Source organism: Gigantopelta aegis, chromosome 15, assembly GCF_016097555.1.
Source record: "Gigantopelta aegis isolate Gae_Host chromosome 15, Gae_host_genome, whole genome shotgun sequence".
Classification (NCBI taxonomy): Eukaryota; Metazoa; Mollusca; class Gastropoda; order Neomphalida; family Peltospiridae; genus Gigantopelta; species Gigantopelta aegis.
In genome coordinates, this window is record NC_054713.1 from 45,677,876 (window position 1) to 45,702,186 (window position 24,311).

General features: G+C 39.3%; 1 protein-coding gene across 1 annotated transcript in view; it reads left to right on the forward strand.

Moving 5' to 3' along the window:
• LOC121389856 (flowering time control protein FY-like) overlaps positions 1–24,311 on the forward strand; it is a 56,340-nt gene that overhangs the window by 26,331 nt on the left and 5,698 nt on the right. Inside the window, exons 8-16 of the mRNA XM_041521503.1 lie at positions 6,494–6,620; positions 8,488–8,642; positions 11,527–11,605; positions 12,296–12,406; positions 14,552–14,649; positions 15,973–16,050; positions 20,146–20,495; positions 22,137–22,386; positions 23,083–23,145. Coding sequence (XP_041377437.1) covers positions 6,494–6,620; positions 8,488–8,642; positions 11,527–11,605; positions 12,296–12,406; positions 14,552–14,649; positions 15,973–16,050; positions 20,146–20,495; positions 22,137–22,386; positions 23,083–23,145 — 1,311 coding nt within the window. The remainder of the gene's footprint in view (positions 1–6,493; positions 6,621–8,487; positions 8,643–11,526; positions 11,606–12,295; positions 12,407–14,551; positions 14,650–15,972; positions 16,051–20,145; positions 20,496–22,136; positions 22,387–23,082; positions 23,146–24,311) is intronic.

The following is a 24,311-nucleotide window of genomic DNA, read 5'->3' on the forward strand; positions in this document are numbered from 1 at the left end:
ACTTCAGGTTTTGAGCTCTTTTATATTGATAATTATTTAAAGTTGATGAAACGAGTAATAAAATACGACAAACAAAACACTAAATGCACCCCCCCCCCCCCAAAAAAAAAACTCCCCAGAAAGACACCCACAAACCGTTATAACCACCCCCTCCAAACTAAAAATAAATGCTTTATTTGTGTAGTAAAAAGAAGGAATTTGCCAAGTGAACTAGTACTCGCTCGAGTTGCTGCAGCTCAGGGCTTCTTAGATGAAGGGCTGTTGCAGAAATTATTTTAAGGGGTAGGGTGGGGGCAGTGTGATTGTTGTCTGGGGTGGTTGTATATAAAGAAAGATTCATCTGTATGTTAACTACGACTGGTATATAATGCTAAAAGGCCGTGGTATGTGTTATCCTGTCTGTGGGATGGTTCATATAAGAGATCCCTTGCTATTAATGGAAAAATGTAGTGGGTTTCCTCTCTTAGATTATATGTCCGAATCACCAAATGTTTGACCTCCCAGTAAGTGAGGATTAATTAATCTAGAGGTCTCTAATGTGCTCCAATAGGAACGGGACGTAGCCCAGTGGTAAAGCGCTCGCTTGATGTGCGGTCGGTTTAGGATCGATCCCTGTTGGTGGGCCCATTGGGCTATTTCTCGTTCCAGCCAGTGCACCACGACTGGTATATCAAAGGCCATGGTATGTGCTATCCTGTCTGTGGGATGGTGCATATATAAAAGATCCCTTGCTACTAATGGAAAAAGTAGCGGGTTTCCTCTCTATGACTGTCAAAATGACCATATGTTTGACATCCAATGAGACAGCCAATGATTAATAAATCGGTGCTCTAGTGGTGTTGTTAAACAAAACAAACTTTTCTAATGGTGTTAATAAACAAACACAAGTTCACTCAGGCAAACAGTCTACCACATGAGCTAAGTCGCCCTTCACTGCGGGTTTCCTCTAGTGGTGGTAATAAACAAACACAGGTTCACTCAGGCAAACAGTCTACCACATGAGCTAAGTCGCCCTTCACTGCGGGTTTCCTCTAAGACTTAGTGTCACAAGGTTTTTTCTCGTTCCAACCAGTGCACCACAAGTGGTCAAAGACTTGTATGTTATCCTGTCTGTGGGAAAGTGCATATAAAAGATCCCTTGCTGCTAATGGAAAAATGTAGCAGGTTATCTGTGATGAGTCCTTATCCATAAGTCTGACGCCATATAACCGTAAATAAAATGTGCTGAGTGCGTTGTTAAATAAAACATTTCCTTCCTTCTCAATTGACTATGAGTCACAATTACCAAATGTTTGACATCCAGTAGTCAATGATTACTTGATCAATGTGCTCTAATGGTATAGTTAAACAAAACAAATGATGAAAATGTTTGAAATCCAATGATTAATAAATCATTGTGCTCTAGTGTTGTCATTAAGCAAATCGCTTTGTTTCTGGTGCATTTATTGTATTAGTCCCGTACCAGTCCAACCAGAGTGGACTGTGGGTTAGAGTTGTTCTAATTGACTGCATGTTTCAGCTTCATGGGACTGTATCACATGCTTTTCTCCTAGGTTGTGGGTTAGAGTAGTTGTTCTAATTGACTGTGCGTGTTTCAGCTTCATGGGACTGTATCACATGCTTTTCTCCTAGGTTGTGGTTTAGAGTAGTTCTAATTGACTGCATGTTTCAGCTTCATGGGACTGTATCACATGGTTTTCTCCTAGGTTGTGGGTTAGAGTAGTTGTTCTAATTGACTGCGCGTGTTTCAGCTTCATGGGACTGTATCACATGGTTTTCTCCTAGGTAGTGGGTTAGAGTAGTTGTTCTAATTGACTGCGTGTGTTTCAGCTTCATGGGACTGTATCACATGGTTTTCTCCTAGGTTGTGGGTTAGGGTAGTTGTTCTAATTGACTGTGCGTGTTTCAGCTTCATGGGACTGTATCACATGGTTTTCTCCTAGGTTGTGGGTTAGAGTAGTTGTTCTAATTGACTGTGCGTGTTTCAGCTTCATGGGACTGTATCACATGGTTTTCTCCTAGGTTGTGGGTTAAAATGTGCGTGAGTGCGTTGTTAAATAAAAGCTTCATGGGATGTATCACCTTCTAGGTTGTGGGTTAGAGTAGTTGTTCTAATTGACTGTGCGTGTTTCAGCTCATGGGACTGTATCACATGGTTTTCTCCAATTAGGGTAGTTGTTCTAAATGACTGTGCGTGACTTCATGGGACTGTATCACATGGTTTTCTCCTAGGTTGTGGGTTAGAGTAGTTGTTCTAATTGAATGTTTCAGCTTCATGGGACTGTACTCTAATAGAGTAGTTGTTCTAATTGACGTTATTCAGCTTCATGGGAATCACACTAGGTTGTGGTTAGAGTAGTTGTTCTAATTGACTGTGCGTGTTTCAGCTTCATGGGACTGTATCAAATAGAGTAGTTGTTCTAATTGACTGTGCTTGTTTCAGCTTCATGGGACTGTATCACATGGTTTTCTCCTAGTGGGTTAGAGTAGTTGTTCTAATTGACTGTGCGTGTTTCAGCTTCATGGGACTGTATCACATGGTTTTTCCTAGGTTGTGGGTTAGAGTAGTTGTTCTAATTGACTGTGCGTGTTTCAGCTTCATGGGACTGTATCACATGGTTTTCTCCTAGGTAGTGGGTTAGAGTAGTTGTTCTAATTGACTGTGCGTGTTTCAGCTTCAGACTGTATCACATGGTTTTCTCCTAGGTAGTGGGTTAGAGTAGTTGTTCTAATTGACTGTGCGTGTTTCACTTCATGGGACTGTATCACATGGTTTTCTCCTACTGTGGGTTAGAGTAGTTGTTCTAATTGACTGTGCGTGTTTCAGCTTCATGGGACTGTATCACATGCTTTTCTCCTAGGTTGTGGGTTAGAGTAGTTGTTCTAATTGACTGTGCGTGTTTCAGCTTCATGGGACTGTATCACATGGTTTTCTCCTAGGTTGTGGGTTAGAGTAGTTGTTCTAATTGACTGTGCGTGTTTCAGCTTCATGGGACTGTATCACATGGTTTTCTCCTAGGTTGTGGGTTAGAGTAGTTGTTCTAATTGACTGTGCGTGTTTCAGCTTCATGGGACTATCACATGGTTTTCTCCTAGGTTGTGGGTTAGAGTAGTTGTTCTAATTGACTGTGCGTGTTTCAGCTTCATGGGACTGTATCACATGGTTTTCTCCTAGGTTGTGGGTTAGAGTAGTTGTTCTAATTGACTGTGCGTGTTTCAGCTTCATGGGACTGTATCACATGGTTTTCTCCTAGGTTGTGGGTTAGAGTAGTTGTTCTAATTGACTGTGCGTGTTTCAGCTTCATGGGACTGTATCACATGGTTTTCGCCTAGGTTATGGGCGGGATGTAGCCCAGTGGTACAGCGCTCGCTTGATGCGCAGTCGGTGTGGGATCGACCGCGGTCGATGGGCCCATTGGGCTATTTTTTTTTCCAGCTAGTGCACCACGACTGGTATTTCAAAGGCCATGGGATGGTGCATATAAAAGATCCCTTGCTGTATTAGGAAAGATGTAGCAGGTTTCCTCTAATGACTACGAGTCAGAATTACCAAATGTTTGACATCCATTAGCCGATCAATGTGCTCTAGTGGTGTGGTTAAACAAAACAAACTTCTTCTCATAGGTCACACTCGTACAATGTAGGTCACACTGCTATTTTGAGCCCTGATGATTGGGTTTCAGTTAAATGATATTGTGCGTGGTGTGTATATAAACAAACTTCTTCTCATACAATGTAGGTCACACTGCTATTTTGAGCCCTGATGATTGGGTTTCAGTTAAATGATATTGTGCGTGGTGTGTATATAAACAAACTTCTTCTCGTACAATGTAGGTCACACTGCTATCTTGAGCCCTGATGATTGGGTTTTAGTTAAATGATATTGTGCGTGGTGTGTATATAAACAAACTTCTTCTCGTACAATGTAGGTCACACTGCTATTTTGAGCCCTGATGATTGGGTTTCAGTTAAATGATATTGTGCGTGGTGTGTATATAAACAAACTTCTTCTCGTACAATGTAGGTCACACTGCTATTTTGAGCCCTGATGATTGGGTTTCAGTTAAATGATATTGTGCGTGGTGTGTATATAAACAAACTTCTTCTCGTACAATGTAGGTCACACTGCTATTTTGAGCCCTGATGATTGGGTTTCAGTTAAATGATATTGTGCGTAGTGTGTATATAAACAAACTTCTTCTCATACAATGTAGGTCACACTGCTATTTTGAGCCCTGATGATTGGGTTTCAGTTAAATGATATTGTGCGTGGTGTGTATATAAACAAACTTCTTCTCGTACAATGTAGGTCACACTGCTATTTTGAGCCCTGATGATTGGGTTTCAGTTAAATGATATTGTGCGTGGTGTGTATATAAACAAACTTCTTCTCGTACAATGTAGGTCACACTGCTATTTTGAGCCCTGATGATTGGGTTTCAGTTAAATGATATTGTGCGTAGTGTGTATATAAACAAACTTCTTCTCATACAATGTAGGTCACACTGCTATTTTGAGCCCTGATGATTGGGTTTCAGTTAAATGATATTGTGTGTGGTGTGTATATAAACAAACTATTGTGAGATTCATCTGTATGTTGTATCAAAAACATCAAAGTGTATTTCTGAATTAACTCTGTTTGCTTGAACTTCATGTGACATCCAATAGCGGAGCAGTATTTTCGTGCTGGGGTGTCGATAAATATTAATTAATTAAAACTATATGCCATAATTACCCAATTCAAACTATATGCCATAATTACCCAATTCAAACTATATGCCATAATTACCCAATCCAAACTATATGCCATAATTACCCAATTCAAACTATATGCCATAATTACCCAATCCAAACTATATGCCATAATTACCCAATGTTTGACATCCAATAGCGGATCATTAATCTAATGTTTGACATCCGATAGCGGATCATTAATCTAATGTTTGACATCCGATAGCGGATCATTAATCTAATGTTTGACATCCGATAGCGGATCATTAATCTAATGTTTGACATCCGATAGCGGATCATTAATCTAATGTTTGACATCCGGATCATTAATCTAATGTTTGACATCCGATAGCGGATCATTAATCTAATGTTTGACATCCGATAGCGGATCATTAATCTAATGTTTGACATCCACTAGTGGATCATTAATCTAATGGTCTCTGATGTGCTCTCTGTGCAGGACGTAGCCCAGTGGTAAAGCGCTCGCTTGATGTGCGGTCGGTCTAGGATCGATCCCCGTCGGTGGACCCATTGTGCTATTCTCGTTCCATCCAGTGCTCCACAACTGGTGTAACAAAGGCTGTGGTATGTACTATCCTATCTATGGGATGGTGCATATAAAAGATCCCTTGCTGCTAATCGAAAAGAGTAGTCCAAGACGTGGCGACAGCGGGTTTTCTCTCTATCTGTGTAGTCATTAACCATATGTCCGATGCCATATAACTGTAAATAAAATGTGTTGAGTGTGTCGTTAAATAAAACATTTCCTTCCTTGATGATTGGGTTTCAGTTAAATGATATTGTGTGTGGTGTGTATATAAACAAACTATTGTGAGATGCATCTGTATGTTGTATCAAAAACATCGGAGTGTATTTCTGAATTCATTGTGTTTGCTTGAACTTCATATGACACCCAGTAGCCGAGGTGTATTTTCATGCTGGGGTGTCATTAAATATTAATTCATTCATGTTTACTCTCTAAAACTATATGCCATAATTACCCAATGTTTGACATTTAATGGGGGATAATTAATCTAATGGTCTCTAATGTGCTCTAGTGGTGTTGTTAAACAACACAAAGTTGTGCTCAATCAAACACTACCACACAAGCTAGATCACCCTCCACTGTGGGTTTCTTCTAAGATTTTGTGGTGGGACGTAGTTCAGTGGTAAAGCACTCGGTCTGGTATCGATCCCCCATTGGGCTTTTTGTCATTCCAGCCAGCGCACCACGACTGGTATATCAAAGGCTGTTGTATGTGCTATCCTGTCTGTCGGATGGTGCATATAAAAAATGTCTTGCTACTAATGGAAAAATGTAGCGGGCTTCCTCTCTAAAATTATATGTCAAAATAACCAAATGTTTGACATCCAATAGCCAATGATTAATAAACCAATGTGTTCTAGTGTTGTCATTAAACAAAACAAACGTTAACGTTTTCTTTTCACATTACCTGTTCTCGAAACAAGTGCACTCCCCCCCCCTCCCCCCCCTTACAGCTAGTAGTCTGGTCCGAACATCCCAACAGCCAATGGGATGGCCTAAATTCTTCTACTGCATACTCCTTTCTAGTTCCGGTCACATGACTGTAACTTCCTCCTTTTTCTCTTCGCTACTGGGTCCAGAAGTCTTTTCTTTGGCTCTGTTTATATGTACATGATTACCTACAGAGAGCTCTATTGATTAACATGTTTTTTTAAATTAATTAACTGCATTTGTTTGAACTCCATATCTGACTGTTACGACGTGATTCTCTCGTAGGTCACGGTGCGGACGTGAAGAGTGTTGACTGGCACCCGACTAAAGCTCTGATAGCGTCGGGCAGCAAGGACAACCAGCAGCCAATCAAACTGTGGGATCCACGTTCAGGAAACAGCCTCGCAACCATGTAATTATTACAACCAATAGAACGTCTCGTTAGCATTTTACAACGCGTTTATGTTCTTATTGTCATGTCTGTATGTAAATGTTTTCTTTTTACTATTATTTGACAAACAGTTGCTGATGTTTTTCGTTTGTGAGGTGTTCAAGGTAGAAAATATTAAGTGCTGAATTTACAAAGCCTGTTTTTGTCTTACACGCGTGTGACTACATACAAGTACTATGCTTAAACACTAGCGTTTTAGAAAAACAGGCTTTTTAAATTCTGCCGTAAATGTTTTATTAAAATACAATTGTGAACAAAAAAAAAATGAAAATGGAAATAACTTTTAAAATGTTGAAGATAAAAAAGTGTTCAGTGACTGTGTTTGAGTTTATATAATTTCTTGTGTATCTGTTCGGGTTAGTGTCGGTAAGTTTTAAAATGAAGGAGTTATCTTTATTCTTCAATGATATTTTCAAAATAATTTAGTTTATATTAAAAGTAAAACATTTTTTAATAAATCAGGGCCTGTTGAATGGGGTTGTGGGTTGTGCTTTGCTGCAGCTGGACCAGTGTAATGAATAAAATTAAAATTTAATTGTTTTGTATTGTGTTATATGTACATTTTGTTTTTAGTCATGGCCACAAACACACGGTGATGCAGTTGTCGTGGAATCAGAACTGGCTGTGTTGTAATACTGTTGTGTTTTGTTTTCAGTCACGGTCACAAACACACAGTGATGCAGTTGTCATGGAATCAGAACTGGCTGTGTTGTAATACTGTTGTGTGTTTTGTTTTCAGTCACGGTCACAAACACACGGTGATGCAGTTGTCGTGGAATCAGAACTGGCTGTGTTGTAATACTGTTGTGTTTTGTTTTCAGTCACGGTCACAAACACACGGTGATGCAGTTGTCGTGGAATCAGAACTGGTTGTGTTGTAATACTGTTGTGTGTTTTGTTTTCAGTCACGGTCACAAACACACGGTGATGCAGTTGTCATGGAATGAGAACTGGCTGTGTTGTAATACTGTTGTGTGTTTTGTTTTCAGTCACGGTCACAAACACACGGTGATGCAGTTGTCGTGGAATCAGAACTGGCTGTGTTGTAATACTGTTGTGTTTTGTTTTCAGTCACGGTCACAAACACACGGTGATGCAGTTGTCGTGGAATCAGAACTGGTTGTGTTGTAATACTGTTGTGTGTTTTGTTTTCAGTCACGGTCACAAACACACGGTGATGCAGTTGTCATGGAATGAGAACTGGCTGTGTTGTAATACTGTTGTGTGTTTTGTTTTCAGTCACGGTCACAAACACACGGTGATGCAGTTGTCGTGGAATCAGAACTGGCTGTGTTGTAATACTGTTGTGTTTTGTTTTCAGTCACGGTCACAAACACACGGTGATGCAGTTGTCGTGGAATCAGAACTGGTTGTGTTGTAATACTGTTGTGTGTTTTGTTTTCAGTCACGGTCACAAACACACGGTGATGCAGTTGTCATGGAATCAGAACTGGCTGTGTTGTAATACTGTTGTGTGTTTTGTTTTTATCAGTCACGGCCACAAACACACGGTGATGCAGTTGTCGTGGAATCAGAACTGGCTGTGTTGTAATACTGTTGTGTGTTTTGTTTTCAGTCACGGTCACAAACACACGGTGATGCAGTTGTCGTGGAATCAGAATGGGCTGTGTTGTAATACTGTTGTGTGTTTTGTTTTCAGTCACGGTCACAAACACACGGTGATGCAGTTGTCATGGAATCAGAACTGGCTGTGTTGTAATACTGTTGTGTGTTTTGTTTTCAGTCACGGCCACAAACACACGGTGATGCAGTTGTCGTGGAATCAGAACTGGCTGTGTTGTAATACTGTTGTGTGTTTTGTTTTCAGTCACGGCCACAAACACACGGTGATGCAGTTGTCATGGAATCAGAACGGGAACTGGCTGTTGACGGCATCACGTGACCACCTGTTGAAGCTGTTTGACATCCGCAACATGAAGGAAGAGATGCACACGTTCAAGGGCCACAAGAAGGAGGCCACAGGTACGCGTGGGTTTCACTTACACACGGGTTACACTTACACACGGGTTACACTTGCACACGGGTTACACTTACCAGGGATGTGAATTCTCCTCGGATCCGCGGTTTTCCTCTCATGGAACATTGTGTTTCCTCATATTTTAATCGTCCTTGCCCCCGGACCCCTCTAGATTTCCTCTTTTTTACAGTTCACCAAATCCCATCCATGACTTACACACTGGTTACACTTACACACTGGTTACACTTACACACAGGTTACACTTAAACACGGGGTTACACTTACACACAGGTTACACTTAAACACGGGTTACACTTACACACTGGTTACACTTACACACTGGTTACACTTACACACAGGTTACACTTAAACACGGGGTTACACTTGCACACAGGTTACACTTAAACACGGGGTTACACTTGCACACAGGTTACACTTAAACACGGGTTACACTTACACACAGGTTACACTTAAACACGGGGTTACACTTACACACAGGTTACACTTACACACAGTGGGTTACACTTACACACAGGTTACACTTAAACACGGGGTTACACTTACACACAGGTTACACTTACACACAGTGGGTTACACTTACACACAGTGGGTTACACTTACACACAGGGTTACACTTACACACAGGTTACACTTACACACAGTGGGTTACACTTACACACAGTGGGTTACACTTACTCACAGGTTACACTTACACACAGTGGGTTACACTTACACACAGGGTTACACTTACACACAGATTACACTTACACACAGTGGGTTACACTTACACACAGGGTTACACTTACACACAGGGTTACACTTACACACAGGTTACACTTACACACAGGGTTACACTTACACACAGGGTTACACTTACACACAGTGGGTTACACTTACACACAGGGTTACACTTACACACAGGGTTACACTTACACACAGGTTACACTTAAACACGGGTTACACTTACACACTGGTTACACTTACACACTGGTTACACTTACACACAGGTTACACTTAAACACGGGGTTACACTTACACACAGGTTACACTTAAACACGGGTTACACTTACACACTGGTTACACTTACACACTGGTTACACTTACACACAGGTTACACTTAAACACGGGGTTACACTTACACACAGGTTACACTTAAACACGGGGTTACACTTGCACACAGGTTACACTTAAACACGGGTTACACTTACACACAGGTTACACTTAAACACGGGGTTACACTTACACACAGGTTACACTTACACACAGGTTACACTGACACACAGTGGGTTACACTTACACACAGGTTACACTTACACACAGGTTACACTTACACACAGTGGGTTACACTTACACACAGGTTACACTTACACACAGGTTACACTTACACACAGGTTACACTTAAACACGGGTTACACTTAAACACAGGGTTACACTTAAACACAGGGTTACACTTACACACAGGTTACACTTACACACAGGTTACACTTACACACAGTGGGTTACACTTACACACAGGGTTACACTTACACACAGGGTTACACTTACACACAGTGGGTTACACTTACATACAGTGGGTTATAGGTACATGTGGGTTGAAGACACAGTCCCATTTTGGGTGGAATGTTGCCTGGTGGTAAAGTGTTCTCCTGATGTGCAGGCAGTCATGTTAGGATCGATCCCTGTCAGTGGGCATCTTGGGCGATTTCCCGTTCCAGCCAGTGCATATCAAAGGTTTTAGATGCCATCCCATTTAGGATGGGACGTATCCTAGTGGTAGAGAGTTTGCTTCATGTGTGATCGGTCTAAGATCAATCTCTGTCGGTGGACCCATTGTACTTCCGTTCCAGCCAGTGCACCATGACTGGTATATCTAAGGACATGGTATGTGCTATCCTGTCTGTGGGATGGTGCATATAGAGCATCCCTTGCTACTAATGGAAAAATATAGCGTATTTCCTAAGGGACGGTCCATAAATGTCAATGGTTTTGATAATCCTAACAATGTTAGGATTGAGTTTGACCCCTCCCCTAATCCTAATATAAAAACATTGATATAATGTGTACTACAAGATGACTTTTATTAACACATTATATGTGTTGGCTTTACATATTTACTGGTAGATATAAAACATTAATCCTAAGGGACGGTTCATATTTTGAGGCATTGATGCAGTGTGCTGATTGGATATAGCGCTAGTTGTAGTATTATAGTATCGTTACCATTGGTTGTTGCAAAGTCCATTCAACAATTTGTGCACAGGAATAGAATGTCGCGGTAATTTATGCGTATTCTATTTCAGACTCACCGTGGTTGACTATGTATTGATGCAGTAGATGACAATTATAGAGAGCGCCGCCGCAAAAACTAGCCCCCAAAATACTGATGTTATGGCCTGAAAAGCAATCAGAACATGGCGTTTACCCCCTCCCCCTTGTTTCGAATTGTAAGAAACATTGACCTTCGATGGACCGATGTTTTACCTGAAAAGCAATCCGAACATGGCTTTTACCCCCCCCCCTTCCAAACATTGTTTGTATTGTGAAGCACATCGATATTTATGGACCGTCCCTAACTAAGACTATATGTGAAAATAACCAGATGTTTGACATTCAGTGGCCGATGATTAATAAACCAAATATATATAGAAATTAGATTTTGTGTTTTTAAATTTAAATATTTATTTTTAACAAGATTTGCTAAATTTAATGGCATTCATAAACAATGATGCCCCAGCAAAAAACATACTAGATAAATTATCAGAAATCACAACAGTTTTATTGCCAAAACCATAGGATACTCATAAGGAACATAGTATTAAAGTAAAGATTTGACAATAAATTATTAACAGATAAGAAATGATTGAGAGAATAGCTTTGGTTGTTTTTCAGCTGTGGCGTGGCACCCGATTCACGAAGGTCTGTTTGCTAGCGGAGGGTCTGATGGAGCGATCATGTTCTGGATGGTTGGGTGAGTTTTGTATGTTGTGTAACATGACCGGTCGTACCGACAGACACGGTTCAATGTGTTGTACACCTTATGAGATTACCAGACAAACCAACATAATGATTTTGGTGTTAAATTCGGTCATAATGATTATAAATTTCGGTGACTTTCCTTTGTTTGATAATTATTATTTTTTTTAATAATTATAATGATTTTAAAATAAACTTTGCAGAAATTTCTTTAATTTAGTTTAATTTATATATAATTTTATTTTATTTTTAATTAAACTAAATAATTTTTTTAAATTAAATTGATTGTGCATGGTGAAATTAAAAAAAATATATATATTTTAAATTAAATCACATTGATTATGCTTGGTAACAAAAAAAAAACAAAAAATATATATATATATATATATATATATATAATATATATATGACACATTAAATTAAAGTAAAGTTAAATTTAAACTTAAATTATATTTTAATTTAATATAATTATGTTGTGCTTATAGTAATGCATATAGTAAATTAAAATAGTTTTTTATGCTTAAAATTAAAAAAAATAAAAATTAAGTATATTTTGATTATAATGTTGTAGGTGTGACCATGAGGTGGGCAGTATGGAGGAAACTCACAAGGGCATGGTGTGGACGCTCGCCTGGCACCCGATGGGTCACTGTATCATATTTTAATATCTGTGTTGTTGTTGTAGGTGTGACCGTGAGGTGGGCAGCATGGAGGAGGCTCATGAGGGCATGGTGTGGACGCTCGCCTGGCACCCGATGGGTCACATCCTCGCGTCCGGCTCTAATGACCACTCCACGTAAGACTAATCAATAGTGATGGTATTGCAGGAGTTTTCATATTGTGATACAGGAACCTGAATTGCGATACGTACGACGATATACTGCGAAGACCATTTCTCAGTTATCATTTATAAAGTGCTATAATTTCATGTGCAGTTTGTGTAAAATGCTACACAAGTCAATCGAGATTCGTTCCGAACATGTGTAGCTATTGGTTCTTTTCTTAAACTGGAAGTTTTTGTTTGAAAATATACAGGGATGTGAAAGCTACGCGGAAACGCATAAATGCGCTTTTCCATTTCGTCTAAAAAAACCCCAAAAACATGATGTTCAGTGATAATGACCACACACGGTTCATTTGCATGTTTGCACAATTTCAAGTTTATAATGTGTGCCTTATATTACAAGGTATAACCATTTTAGATTTGTTAGCATTGAATGCAATTTTTGGCAATTCCATGGGTTGCAAACAATAATTTTCCTTCACGAGCCCTTGAGCGGCCCCTGGACCCCGGCTGCAGTAAGCTTTTTTGTTCTAGCCCCTCTCACATCCCTGAATATAATATATGTGACTAACACTCGTGTATTGCTCAAAAGTTCTAGTGCGGTCTACTAGTTATACCGTGCATCTCTCATCATCTATCACAGGTAGGATAGAAATAAACCCTGAAACAATGGAAATGTTCACTCAAGAGGATCGGGCTGGTTTAGAATCCTTGTACAAAATAAATATGTGTTAAAAGTGTGGAATTCATGGAGCACGACGTAGCCCAGTAGTAACATACTTGTGTGCTATGTAGTTGGTTTAGAATCCTTGTACAAAATAAATATGTCTGTTAAAAGTGTGGAATTCATGGAGCACGACGTAGCCCAGTAGTAACGTACTCGTGTGCTATGTAGTTGGTTTAGAATCCTTGTACAAAATAAATATGTCTGTTAAAAGTGTGGAATTCATGGAGCACGACGTAGCCCAGTAGTAACGTACTCGTGTGCTATGTTGTTGGTTTAGAATCAATTCCTATTGGTGGGCCCATTGGGCTTTTTCCCCATTCCAGCCAGTGCTCCACAAATGATGTAGTAAAGGCCATGGTATGTACATCCTGTCTGTGAGATGGTGCATATAAAAGATCCCTTGCTGCTAGTTAAAAAGAGTAGCTCATGAAGTGGTAGAAGCAGGTTTCCTTTCTCAATATCTTTGTGATTTCAATCATGTCTGATTCCATAAAACCATATTTAGATTGTGTTGAGTGCATCATTCATTTATTCATTGATTTCTGGAATACATATGATTTTCCCACACCTGTTGGATTTCTGGTGTAATAACACAATAACTGAAACAGGTTATATGCTTCATCATGTGACTCATAAATATAGCATAGTTTCCTCCCTTCAGTAAACAAACGTAGTTACATGTTTTCAAGCACAAGCAAGCGACATTATAATCCTTTACGTGTGGCTCTGTACATCTGAGGTATTGAAAATTTCAACCTGGGACAAAGCTTGTCTAGCCCAAGGGCCGACATTTCCATCACTAAGGTTGTATGTTTTCTATCCCATATGACGGAGATGTTTTCTCTCATCCATTTGGTAAATGAACTGATTTGACACAGACCAAGATGGCTGAAAGGTAACTGCTGTCTGTCTGTGGGAAACTGTATATGAAGAGTTTCATTGCAAAATGCGATAAACGCCATATTAAAAAACATTGTCCGAACACCATTCAGACACTGTTCACACATAGACAAATTCAGTTTTCAGCACAACGTGATAAGATTGTCTGAGGATATATCGCAGATTGCAGAGAAACTGGTCTAGTGTTTATGGTGTTTTGGAATAAAACGTTTTTAGGATTGGGTGTGTATAGTGGCGTTTATCGCGTTTTGCAATGAAACTCTTCATATATAACACAATATATATATTACTGCTAACTGAAAAATTAAACAAGTTTTCTTCTCTGATTATGTGTCAGAAATACCAAATGTTTATCATGCACTAGAGAAACTTAGGAGTGAAGTGAAGCAATGCTATTGTGTCCGGGGTGGGTAGGGGGATGACAAACTGACATATTTAGTGGTGGCGAACTGGCTTTGGGGTAAAATGTCAGGCATGTAATAAAATGTGTGTGAGTGTTGTTAAGTTAATATTCCTTTTCCATTTTTCAGGAAATTCTTTACGAGAAATCGCCCCGGAGATCGGATGCGTGACAAATACAACTTGAATAACCTGCCTGCGGGGACTGAGCAAGAGTTGCTGGAATATGGTAACTGCCACATAACACCTTAAAAAAAACAACATCAGCCAGATACATTTGCTGTTAAATTGAAGTAACAGACCCTAGTCTTTAAAACCTATGACATATTTTTCACTATTGGAGCCGTTTGTTCTAATTTAAATTAGAATTACTTACATTTTATTATTTAGAATATTAATTTTTGTACACATGAAGTGGTTCTGACCATGCACGTTTTTGTAATACCCCAAAACGGTTTGTTTTTAATTCTAAAAATGCATGATTGTCTGAGAAATAATGGTTAGCGAGACAAGCTTTAGTCTATTTTTGGATGGTATTTCTGTTTAAACATCACAGACGTCAGCTTCTCTCTGTTATAACCTTATCCAAATGTGGGTTGCAGGTTTATAGATTAACTAAACTTGGTGTCTTTTGTTTTCACGGTCTGAAACTAGGGTCCGTGCCTTTAACAACTGATGGAAATCTCTGCTCATCCCCAGTTTTCCAGTAGAGTACCAAACAAAAAAATTATTTGTCTTTGCTAAGGTAGCCTGTTGAATGTTCTTGTTGATAAATATGGTAGTAATGGATAACTTTATTATAAAGAAAAGTTTATACTTGACAAATAATTTTTGCCAGGTTGTAGTCAAATATCAGGAGATGACATGTTTTAATTTTCAGTAAATCCGATTTCAATTGTATAAAAATTATTGAAAATCCTGCATTAAATAGCATTTTGGCTAAAATAAAACAAAGTACCATAGAGTTAACTCCTTTGAGTAGCGACTGCAGTTGTGTGGTGTATATGCTAAGAATGATCACGAATGATGTTGTGTATCATTATGAATAACGCTGTCACCCTTGTTTTTAATAAAGTATGGAATGTTTAGTGTAGGTATTTTGTGAGATGCTTTGTGGTAATTATGTTTACACAGATGTAGAAATACATGTAACACTTTTTACTTGTTTTTGAGAATACAAAGTTTACAGTGAAATAAATTTATACTGTATAGCTGATAGCGACTGGGAGTATATCAGGTTATACTTAGAACACTTCACTCCTGTCAGTTAAAGATTAGTCACAAATTGTATAAAATCATGTGTAGTAAAGCTATTTGATACTAAATTTGTGACTGTTGTATATTGATAAATTCACAAAAAATGACAAACAGTAATTACAAACAGCACTTGTATTTAGTTAAAACTACACAAAAATCAGTTTCTTGCTTACTTTCCATGGCCTGTTGTACGTAATGACGTCCTATTTGACATAATGACGTCATCTTCTGAGGTTTATCTTCTGAGCTATTCGGTTTATTAATGCACATTATTACAGTTATATTTGTGTTGTAGATCTGGAACCACAGCTGATGCCCAGCTTGCCTGGAATGGGTTTAGAGCACGGTCTGCCCGAACACCTCAAACCTAAAGGTGAGTTCATTAGAAAATAGGATCTTTAATCTTAGAATCATTTGATTACAGATGACAGTAAAAGACTCCTGTTTAAAATTTGTCAAAGGCATGAAATGCAGTGTCCAGATTGAAAACATTCAAACCCATAGCCAGCTAGTAGGGGTACTTACGGTCGGTCTTTATTACGTGCCCTCAGATTTCTTTCTGTGACCCACATTCATTGTTTTAATTGCCTTCTGGTAAGTATTTAAACTGACCTTTCTATGATTTTGTAAGTGAGCTCTCGCCAAAATTTCACATTCATCCTGAACTGGATAAAGGCTGTAGACCTATATAAACCTGGATGAAGGCTGTAGACCTATATAAACCTGGATGAAGGCTGTAGACCTATATAAACCTGAATAAAGGCTGTAAATGTATATAAATCTGGATAATGGCTGTAAATCTATATAAACCTGGATGAAGGCTGTAAACCTATATAAACCTGGATAAAGGCTGTAGACCTATATAAACCTGGATAAAGGTTGTAGACCTATATAAACCTGGATGAAGGCTGTAGACCTATATAAACCTGGATGAAGGCTGTAAACCTATATAAACCTGGATAAAGGCTGTAAACGTATATAAACCTCGATAAAGGCTGTAGACCTATATAAACCTGGATAAAGGCTGTAAACGTATATAAACCTGGATAAAGGCTGTGAACGTATATAAACCTCGAAGGCTGTAGACCTATATAAGCCTGGATAAAGGCTGTAGACCTATATAAACCTGGATGAAGGCTGTAGACCTATATAAACCTGGAAGAAGGTTGTAGACCTATATAAACCTGGATGAAGGCTGTAGACCTATATAAACCTGGATAAAGGCTGTAAACGTATATAAACCTGGATGAAGGCTGTAGACCTATATAAACCTGGATAAAGGCTGTAAACGTATATAAACCTGGATGAAGGCTGTAAACCTATATAAACCTGGATGAAGGCTGTAGACCTATATAAACCTGGATGAAGGCTGTAGACCTATATAAACCTGGATAAAGGCTGTAAACGTATATAAACCTGGATGAAGGCTGTAGACCTATATAAACCTGGATAAAGGCTGTAAACGTATATAAACCTGGATGAAGGCTGTAGACCTATATAAACCTGGATGAAGGCTGTAGACCTATATAAACCTGGATAAAGGCTGTAAACGTATATAAACCTGGATGAAGGCTGTAGACCTATATAAACCTGGATGAAGGCTGTAGACCTATATAAACCTGGATGAAGGCTGTAGACCTATATAAACCTGGATGAAGGCTGTAGACCTATATAAACCTGGATGAAGGCTGTAGACCTATATAAACCTGGATAAAGGCTGTAAACGTATATAAACCTGGATGAAGGCTGTAGACCTATATAAACCTGGATGAAGGCTGTAGACCTATATAAACCTGGATGAAGGCTGTAGACCTATATAAACCTGGATGAAGGCTGTAGACCTATATAAACCTGGATAAAGGCTGTAAACGTATATAAACCTGGATGAAGGCTGTAGACCTATATAAACCTGGATGAAGGCTGTAGACCTATATAAACCTGGATGAAGGCTGTAGACCTATATAAACCTGGATGAAGGCTGTAGACCTATATAAACCTGGATGAAGGCTGTAGACCTATATAAACCTGGATGAAGGCTGTAGACCTATATAAACCTGAATAAAGGCTGTAAATGTATATAAATCTGGATAATGGCTGTAAATCTATATAAACCTGGATGAAGGCTGTAAACCTATATAAACCTGGATAAAGGCTGTAGACCTATATAAACCTGGATAAAGGTTGTAGACCTATATAAACCTGGATGAAGGCTGTAGACCTATATAAACCTGGATGAAGGCTGTAAACCTATATAAACCTGGATAAAGGCTGTAAACGTATATAAACCTCGATAAAGGCTGTAGACCTATATAAACCTGGATAAAGGCTGTAAACGTATATAAACCTGGATAAAGGCTGTGAACGTATATAAACCTCGAAGGCTGTAGACCTATATAAGCCTGGATAAAGGCTGTAGACCTATATAAACCTGGATGAAGGCTGTAGACCTATATAAACCTGGAAGAAGGTTGTAGACCTATATAAACCTGGATGAAGGCTGTAGACCTATATAAACCTGGATAAAGGCTGTAAACGTATATAAACCTGGATGAAGGCTGTAGACCTATATAAACCTGGATAAAGGCTGTAAACGTATATAAACCTGGATGAAGGCTGTAAACCTATATAAACCTGGATGAAGGCTGTAGACCTATATAAACCTGGATGAAGGCTGTAGACCTATATAAACCTGGATAAAGGCTGTAAACGTATATAAACCTGGATGAAGGCTGTAGACCTATATAAACCTGGATAAAGGCTGTAAACGTATATAAACCTGGATGAAGGCTGTAGACCTATATAAACCTGGATGAAGGCTGTAGACCTATATAAACCTGGATAAAGGCTGTAAACGTATATAAACCTGGATGAAGGCTGTAGACCTATATAAACCTGGATGAAGGCTGTAGACCTATATAAACCTGGATGAAGGCTGTAGACCTATATAAACCTGGATGAAGGCTGTAGACCTATATAAACCTGGATGAAGGCTGTAGACCTATATAAACCTGGATAAAGGCTGTAAACGTATATAAACCTGGATGAAGGCTGTAGACCTATATAAACCTGGATGAAGGCTGTAGACCTATATAAACCTGGATGAAGGCTGTAGACCTATATAAACCTGGATGAAGGCTGTAGACCTATATAAACCTGGATGAAGGCTGTAGACCTATATAAACCTGGATGAAGGCTGTAGACCTATATAAACCTGGATAAAGGCTGTAAACGTATATAAACCTGGATGAAGGCTGTAGACCTATATAAACCTGGATAAAGGCTGTAGACCTATATAAACCTGGATAAAGGCTGTAAACGTATATAAACCTGGATGAAGGCTGTAGACCTATATAAACCTGGATGAAGGCTGTAGACCTATATAAACCTGGATGAAGGCTGTAAACGTATATAAACCTGGATGAAGGCTGTAGACCTATATAAACCTGGATGAAGGCTGTATACCTATATAAACCTGGATGAAGGCTGTAGACCTATATAAACCTGGATGAAGGCTGTAGACCTATATAAACCTGGATAAAGGCTGTAAACGTATATAAACCTGGATGAAGGCTGTAGACCTATATAAACCTGGATGAAGGCTGTAGACCTATATAAACCTGGATGAAGGCTGTAGACCTATATAAACCTGGATGAAGGCTGTAGACCTATATAAACCTGGATAAAGGCTGTAAACGTATATAAACCTGGATGAAGGCTGTAGACCTATATAAACCTGGATAAAGGCTGTAGACCTATATAAACCTGGATGAAGGCTGTAGACCTATATAAACTTGGATGAAGGCTGTAGACCTATATAAACCTGGATAAAGGCTGTAGACCTATATAAACCTGGATGAAGGCTGTAGACCTATATAAACCTGGATGAAGGCTGTAAACGTATATAAACCTGGATGAAGGCTGTAAACGTATATAAACCTGGATGAAGGCTGTAAACGTATATAAACCTGGATAAAGGCTGTAAACGTATATAAACCTGGATGAAGGCTGTAGACCTATATAAACCTGGATAAAGGCTGTAAACGTATATAAACCTGGATAAAGGCTGTAAACGTATATAAACCTGGATGAAGGCTGTAAACGTATATAAACCTGGATGAAGGCTGTAGACCTATATAAACCTGGATAAAGGCTGTAGACCTATATAAACCTGGATGAAGGCTGTAGACCTATATACACCTGGATGAAGGCTGTAGACCTATATAAACCTGGATGAAGGCTGTAAACCTATATAAACCTGGATGAAGGCTGTAAATGTATATAAACCTGGATGAAGGCTGTAAACCTATATTTTCATAATTCTCCAATATGAACGGTTGTTACAGGATTATATAAAAAAAGAGAAGTACTACTGTAATACATGGGACACTAGCCAAAGGGAGTGACTTTCTCAACCATTTGTCAAACACTTAAATAGAGCAACTGATTTTTATAATGTTTTATTCCGCAGTTGAGGAGGAAGTTGAGGAGACGTTGCCGTCGATCCCCGGCCTTGACCTTCAGGCGGAGAACTTCCAGGCGTTCCAGATGAACGACGCCCCCAAGAAGAAGATTCCGTATGCCCGGCCCATCCCGCGCTCCTTCGAGCAGGCGTGGAAGGACAACAAGATGATGTTGCCTGGCGACGACAAGGAGCAGAAGATGCCCAAACGGCAGAAGAAAAACAGACAGATGCAGCCCAGTCCAGATCGGGGTCAGGGTCAGGGTCAGGGTCAAGGTCGGTTTGACGAGAAGATGGATCGGAGGCAGCGTGACCGGGGAAACGAATCATGGCAGCAGCAGATGGATCCAGATTTTCAGGTAAGACTGGTGGTTGTTGGTGTTTTGTTTTTTTGTTTTTTGTTTAAAAAACATTTTATTATTCCCAGATCAATGACAATGTCAGGGTTGGGGAGCCCTGAATCACTGCCTTACAAAATGTTTTTTTAAGCTGCTGGACCATCAAGCTGACGACAGTGGTTCAAATCCTGTCAAAGCTGTCTCACACATTCTTTCATCTTTCTCATCTATCACCCTCTGCCTATCATTCTCATTATCTTAATATAAAAAAAATCCAATTTCTCCCATGATTTTAATCTGTTTTGACCCTTTCTGTCCGTTTCCTCCGACTCGGTCTTCTGAGCTGTCCATACCATCGCCTACCTGTCTCAGATTTCTTCACGGGTGCAGTCTCTGTATATTTCCCTGCACCCACCTTGCATCCTCGTCCTCTGCCGCTAATAAAGCTGGTCTGACCCATGGCATTAACTAATGACCGCTGGTAGTAGGGGTGCATAGTAGGTGTTACAAGTGCCTCTTAACAATGCCAGAACTACTAAACATTCCCCGAAGTGGTCAGATTAAGCCCACAGCTAAAAGCTGATGGGGAATGGCAGGTGTGTGGCACAGATAGCCACAAGAGACAAACACCTGTCGTGGTTGGAGAGACAAGGACTGGGATGTGGAGGTGGACAGCGAAAGAAGTTGAAAGATAGGAGGATTTGCCAGATCGGGAAGAAATGAGATGGAAATCAAAGGAGAGAAAGGAAAGGGGGCAGTGGGATTATAATAATAATAATAATAATGTCCTAAATTTAATGTACGAACTGAAAATAGGTTACGCTAAATTGGATTTGCGTGAACAAAACGATCCTTCAAGCAATTTTCAAAGGCCTAGTGATATTTCTAGTCAATTTAAAATTGACTAATAAAATTTCTGTTACATTCATTACAACATAACGTCATCCCATTGGTCCAGATGTAGCAACGGGAGTGTGTTTATTTCTCGATGAAGGCAAAAATATGTCGGGAATGTCATATATGATGACGTCATTTTATAAAAATAATTCAAAATAAAGTATGAATTTTTAGTGTTATTATTAGCAAGTATGATTCAAATTTAATTATAAGTATTGTCATTTCTTTTACGTTCATCTGGGTTTGAACAAAAAAAGTTCATCCGCAAAGTTATGTTAGAATGGTTTCGCCGGTTTACACAGTTTGCACATGATTTAGTTTTTTCATATCCCGATGAACGTAAAAGAAATAACAGACATTCCTTAATTAGCAACTTCTGTTTAATGTTTTAAAATTGTGTAGCAATGTCTGAAACTTACGTAGCGAATCACAATGCAATACTAAACATACCATCTCTGTCCTGTCAGTCAGTCTGTTTGTCCAACATGTAGTTTTCTGGAGCTGAAGTTAAGGACCTGGTATGCTAGATCAATTCATCCATCCATCCATCCATCCATCCATCCATCTGTACATGTTTTTCTATTTACAGCTTACTTTGACACTCAATAGCCGATGTATTTTTTGTACTGGGGTGTCGTTAAACATTTGTTCATTTGTTTGTTCGTTCATTCTATTTACAGGGTCCTCGAAAGGAGCTCTGTATGCTAGGTCAATTATCCATCCATCCATTCATCTGTCTATCCCTGAATTTGTTTCTATTTACAGGGTCCTGGCAACGAGCCCGGTATGCCGGGTCAATTCATGGGTGGAGAAAAGCCGTTCAGAGGAGACGGTCACATGAATCGATCTCAGATGCCGTTTGGAGAGCAGCCGGGACTGAACATCCAGCAGATAGGACCAGGGATGGGATCAGGGATAGGATCGGGGATAGGATCGGGGATGGGATCCGGAATGGGATCGGGAATGGGATCCGGGATGGGTGTCCAGCAGATAGGAGGTCGAGGATCTCAGTCAGGTAAGCTGTAGATAAAAGAGCTCTCCTGATTTTTGATGTCTTGTTTTGGTTTTAAATTGGTCATTTGTAAACATAAAGAATCACCTGGTAAATCAGGCGCTGATGCAGGATTTCTGAAAGAGGGAGGGGGGTCCAGATGTGATGACTGATCTCTCCTTTTACACAAAACAGTTAATGTAATCCCCTTTCCCCTTGAAGGTTATTGTCGGTCCCCCCCCCCCCAGGATCCGCTACTGTAAATTCATCTGACAATGTAATTTACATTCGTAAAACGTTGGGTGTATTAATTGTAATAAATTCGTATTGGAGAATTTCACACCATTTTATTATTGCTTGACATTAATCGGAAACTAGACAAGAAAAGTAAATATATGGAAGTTGCAAAAATCTGGAATGGAAAACCATCTCCACTACTGTTGATCTACCTCGGTGGACAACCATTTCTTTTTTCTACTTGAGACTAGTGTCCTGTGACTGATATATCAAAGGCCATGGTATGTGCTGACCCGTCTGAGAATGTAGATATAAAAATACTCTAGTTGTGTCCTCAGTGGGTTTCCTCTCACTGTAAATGCTGCAGTCACCGTGTTTACCAAAAAACTGTAGTTTATACGAAAATGCTTTTGTCATTAAACAGACATTCCTTTCTTGTGTTTTTACTTCTTATTTTATTTGGTAATCTGGCTTTTTTTTCAGATTTCATAGGAGGAGGTCAAGGCGAGATGAGAATGGGTCAAGGTCAAGGACAAAGAATGTTCAGTAAGTAAGATCTAGGACAAAAAAAAGAGAGAAAAAAGACCCGATGTTGAAACATTTATGTATTTTACAACCACATTAAATTAATGAAAATAACAATGTTACCTGCTGTTCTGTGTTTAGAATATCTCATCTGTGTATTCAGTGAGTTGTATCTAGCTAGGTCGGTTGAGAATATTTCATCTGTGTATTCAGTTGTATCTAGCTAGGTCGGTTGAGCATATCTCATCTGTGTATTCAGTGAGTTGTATCTAGCTAGATCGGTTGAGAATATCTCATCTGTGTATTCAGTGAGTTGTATCTAGCTAGGTCGGTTGAGAATATCTCATCTGTATTCAGTTAGTTGTATCTAGCTAGGTCGGTTGAGCATATCTCATCTGTGTATTCAGTTAGTTGTATCTAGCTAGGTCGGTTTAGAATATCTCATCTGTGTATTCAGTTAGTTGTATCTAGCTAGGTCGGTTGAGAATATCTCATCTGTGTATTCAGTTAGTTGTATCTAGCTAGGTCGGTTTAGAATATCTCATCTGTGTATTCAGTTAGTTGTATCTAGCTAGGTCGGTTGAGAATATCTCATCTGTGTATTCAGTGAGTTGTATCTAGCTAGGTCGGTTGAGCATATCTCATCTGTGTATTCAGTTAGTTGTATCTAGCTAGGTCGGTTTAGAATATCTCATCTGTGTATTCAGTTAGTTGTATCTAGCTAGGTCGGTTTAGAATATGTCATCTGTGTATTCAGTTAGTTGTATCTAGCTAGGTCAGTTGAGCATATCTCATCTGTGTATTCAGTTAGTTGTATCTAGCTAGGTCCGTTGAGCATATCTCATCTGTGTATTCAGTGAGTTGTATCTAGCTAGGTCGGTTGACAATATCTCATCTGTGTATTCAGTGAGTTGTATCTAGCTAGGTCGGTTGAGCATATCTCATCTGTGTATTCAGTGAGTTGTATCTAGCTAGGTCGGTTTAGAATATGTCATCTGTGTATTCAGTTAGTTGTATCTAGCTAGGTCAGTTGAGCATATCTCATCTGTGTATTCAGTTAGTTGTATCTAGCTAGGTCCGTTGAGCATATCTCATCTGTGTATTCAGTGAGTTGTATCTAGCTAGGTCGGTTGACAATATCTCATCTGTGTATTCAGTGAGTTGTATCTAGCTAGGTCGGTTGAGCA